The 3,296-nt window shown below is 32.0% G+C and overlaps 1 protein-coding gene across 1 annotated transcript; it reads left to right on the top strand.

Annotated features, from left to right (window-relative positions):
• Positions 1-1,345: 1,345 nt before the first annotated feature.
• On the top strand, positions 1,346-1,847 carry LOC126974790 (protein LLP homolog). The gene has a single exon (XM_050822474.1). It carries the CDS (start codon positions 1,428-1,430, stop codon positions 1,839-1,841), a length of 414 nt encoding a protein of 137 aa, XP_050678431.1. The 5' UTR covers positions 1,346-1,427; the 3' UTR covers positions 1,842-1,847.
• Positions 1,848-3,296: the final 1,449 nt, after the last annotated feature.

Below are 3,296 nucleotides of genomic sequence, written 5' to 3'. Positions count from 1 at the left end.
TTTTATTCCCAATATGAAACTTCGATAAATAACAAAATCTTGTTTTCCGTATTTCATAAGTGCGAAAAATCATGGTATCGATGGCCTCTCAGTTCGATAAACAACATTCCGATTTTCAATACTTCGGTTACACTAACTGTCAAAATTAGTATTCTGGATCAATTATTTTAGTATTTAGTTACGTATATAATATAGGTATTCAAAATATATAAGTTACGTTTAAATGTAATTTAAAAACGTCGCCTTTGTAATTAACATGTTTTTTTTGTATTTTCTTCTTCTCCTTAGGCATCGGATACCATCTACTGTAATTGAATCATTTGGGTTAGGTTACATTAGAATATTGGCCATTAACAACAGATCATCTATATTGTTGGTGAATCATTTCATCATCAGGCAAGATTAGAAATGTGACCAGCGAAAGAAAATATTTTACCGAATTATTATCATTATGTCGGCTTTTTGAAATTATGAAAATGATAAAATGGAATTCTTATAGTTATTAGGAGTTTTGAACCATTTGGATTTAAAAAATTGGTATTTTGAAATTCATGTGACCGATATCGACTGATAGAGTTTTTCGTATTTATGTAGTGTGCCCGTCATTATGACATCTGAAATCAAAATAAAATCAATTTCATTTTTAAAAAGTTGCGAGAGACAAATTATTAATGGTGAAGACGTAATAATAATTCAATAATAGAGAATTTGCATGATTTTCAAAGTGATACTTCTTTAGAATCGTTGTGATTTGAAAATCGATGAAAAGCCTATGTATTATATACGAATAAAATGTAAAATAATAATCAAACATTGTATCACTGTGATCGTTACTAAAGCCTATAATTATCTTCTTCCAGAAATTTTACATTCATCTCATTATCTTGAAGCATAATTTTTGAGGGTTTCTTACTATTTATACAATTTTTTATGGGTAACTAAATAAAAAAAACATACATTACCAAATGACGATAGTAAACATTCGAAAAAAAATATTTGAGGATTTAATTTTCGTTTGTTTTCCTTTTTCCGTAAAAAAAATCGGTTTTGGTACCTTTTCCCGACAATTCTGTGATCCTATAACAGTGTGAGTGTAGTGAGCTCGCGGTCACGTCACTTCTAGTAATGAAATAGGAAATTGACGTTGATATTTATTACGTACCTAAAGGTATAAATTGATGAATGAATGCCCATAATTGACACTCTCTTAATATATATGAAATAGAATTAATATGAATCAACTTATATTCATGTGTTGCCTCGTAGCAAGAGGCTCTAGGCCGTCTACTCTTTGTTAGCGTCACTTGACTGACACATATTACATATTTAACACTGGCAATTATTAATTCAATTTCTTTTCCGTGTGCTCATTTTGACAACACACATGTGTTTATTAAAATACAAAGCAAACTAAATAATATTTTATCATGGCTAAATCATTACGCAGTAGATGGAAGCGAAAATGCCGAGCAATAAAGCGAGAACGATATGCAGTAAAAGAGTTGACTCGATTAAAGAAAATGCTTGGTTTAAAAGAAGACAAAGTGACTGAAAATGAGGTTATGGAATCTGACCAAGTTATATTCTTGGACGCAAATCAAATCAATAAAAAGAAAAAAGAAGCCGAGCCTGAAGAAGACGTAGAGATGAGTTCTGATGAAGAAAATGTCGAAATTACGGACACTAAAGGAGCGAGGGTATTTAATTCGAAAACATTGAAAGACCAAAATGGACAATACCCAGTTTGGTTACACAAAAGGAAGATTGCGAAGCTGTCAAATAATAAGAAAAAGTTGAAAAGAAAACCTAAACGCAAACGGTATATTAATAAACGTAAATAAAGTCAATATTTTTGTTTTTATTTCAATCACACATGCATTGCTTAATATTATATTACTAACTGTATTTAAAATCAGTTAATTTTCATGCATAATCTACTATATGATCTACTAAGCGGACCTCCGAAGTCCGCTTTTCAAGGAGCTTTCTTCTACGTACTACAAAGCTGTGGAATCAGCTTCCTTCTGTGGTGTTGCCGGGTTGATATGACATATATATGGGTACCTTAAGAAATGAGGGTAAACCTTCCTTTAAGGCCGACAACCCTCCTGTGATTACTCTGGTGTTGCAAGAGAATATGGGTGGTGGCGATCACTTAACACCAGGTGACCCGTACACTTGTTTGTCCTCCTATTCCATAAAAAATACTTAACATTTATTTATTCTATTATATTCTATTTCAAAGTATCTATTCCCAGCCACTGTATGAATAATTTGTAATTATTTGCTCGCCTTATGATTGTTTTTTTTTTAATTTTATGTTTGGACAAAGCCTAATACTAGACTGCATTTATTAGTTTGGGTTTTTTTAATTTACCTAACTTATAGATTAAACTTAAGTGGAAATGGACGGGTCATATGATCAGAGGCCCAAACAAGTGGTCACAGAAACTCACCTACCCGAGAGATGCTAAAAGAAAGAGAGGCAGACAGATACTAAGGTGGGAAGATGGGATAAAGAAGGTTGCTGGACCAGTTTGGTGCAGAGAAGCGCGGGAGAGAGAGCACTGGAAGGTCCTAGAGGAGGCCTATGTCAGTGGACAAGCTAGACACATTGTTAAATAGAGGAAATAAATAAAAAAAAAAAATCTTTACTACATAACTAATGTCTAGAAATAAAGGCTATCTTTAACTTATAGATTCATAATATGTAGAAATGAATTTTATAATTTAAAAATATATTTAGCTGTATTTTTAAGAATTTCAATACAAAAGGTCAATGTATTCCTTAAATATCAGTCAAACCATGTTTTATTGATGTGATAGTTTTAACTAGTCTACATAATTTAATGTGCAATAGTTTCCAAAGAGTACATGTTCTAAACTAAGCTCGTCATGTCCTGGTTTGACTTAGCACGCTTCATTTTGCGAAGTACCCTCAAACTTGCTAGCAAATATATTGATTATCTGTGCATGCTCATGTAACCCATTTATTTTTATAGGCTGTCTTTGTCTGTCATTAAAGTTTTTCGTTTTCTTTTGATTACCTGTATAGCCGAGTGCTTAGCGATCCTACCTACTAAGCTAGAGGTCCCGGGTTCGAATCCCGGTAGCTGCAAGCATTTATATGATGAATATGGATGTTTGTTTCCGAGTCATGTATGTTTATATGTATTTATGTATGTTTAAGTAAGTATGTTGTATTAAATATATCATTGTCTTGCAACCCATAACACATGCCTAATTTGGGGATAGATAATTTGTGTAAAAAAAGTGTGTCAATATTATTATTATTA

This window comes from Leptidea sinapis, chromosome 2 (genome assembly GCF_905404315.1).
Source record: "Leptidea sinapis chromosome 2, ilLepSina1.1, whole genome shotgun sequence".
In the NCBI taxonomy this organism is placed as follows: domain Eukaryota; kingdom Metazoa; phylum Arthropoda; class Insecta; order Lepidoptera; family Pieridae; genus Leptidea; species Leptidea sinapis.
The sequence above is the reverse complement of the archived record's forward strand: the minus strand, read 5'-3'. Positions and strand labels throughout refer to the sequence as shown.

Bases quoted from the DNA above. Each gene is read 5' to 3' on its own strand.
- LOC126974790 (XM_050822474.1), top strand. From the start codon at position 1,428: ATGGCTAAATCATTACGCAGTAGATGGAAGCGAAAATGCCGAGCAATA.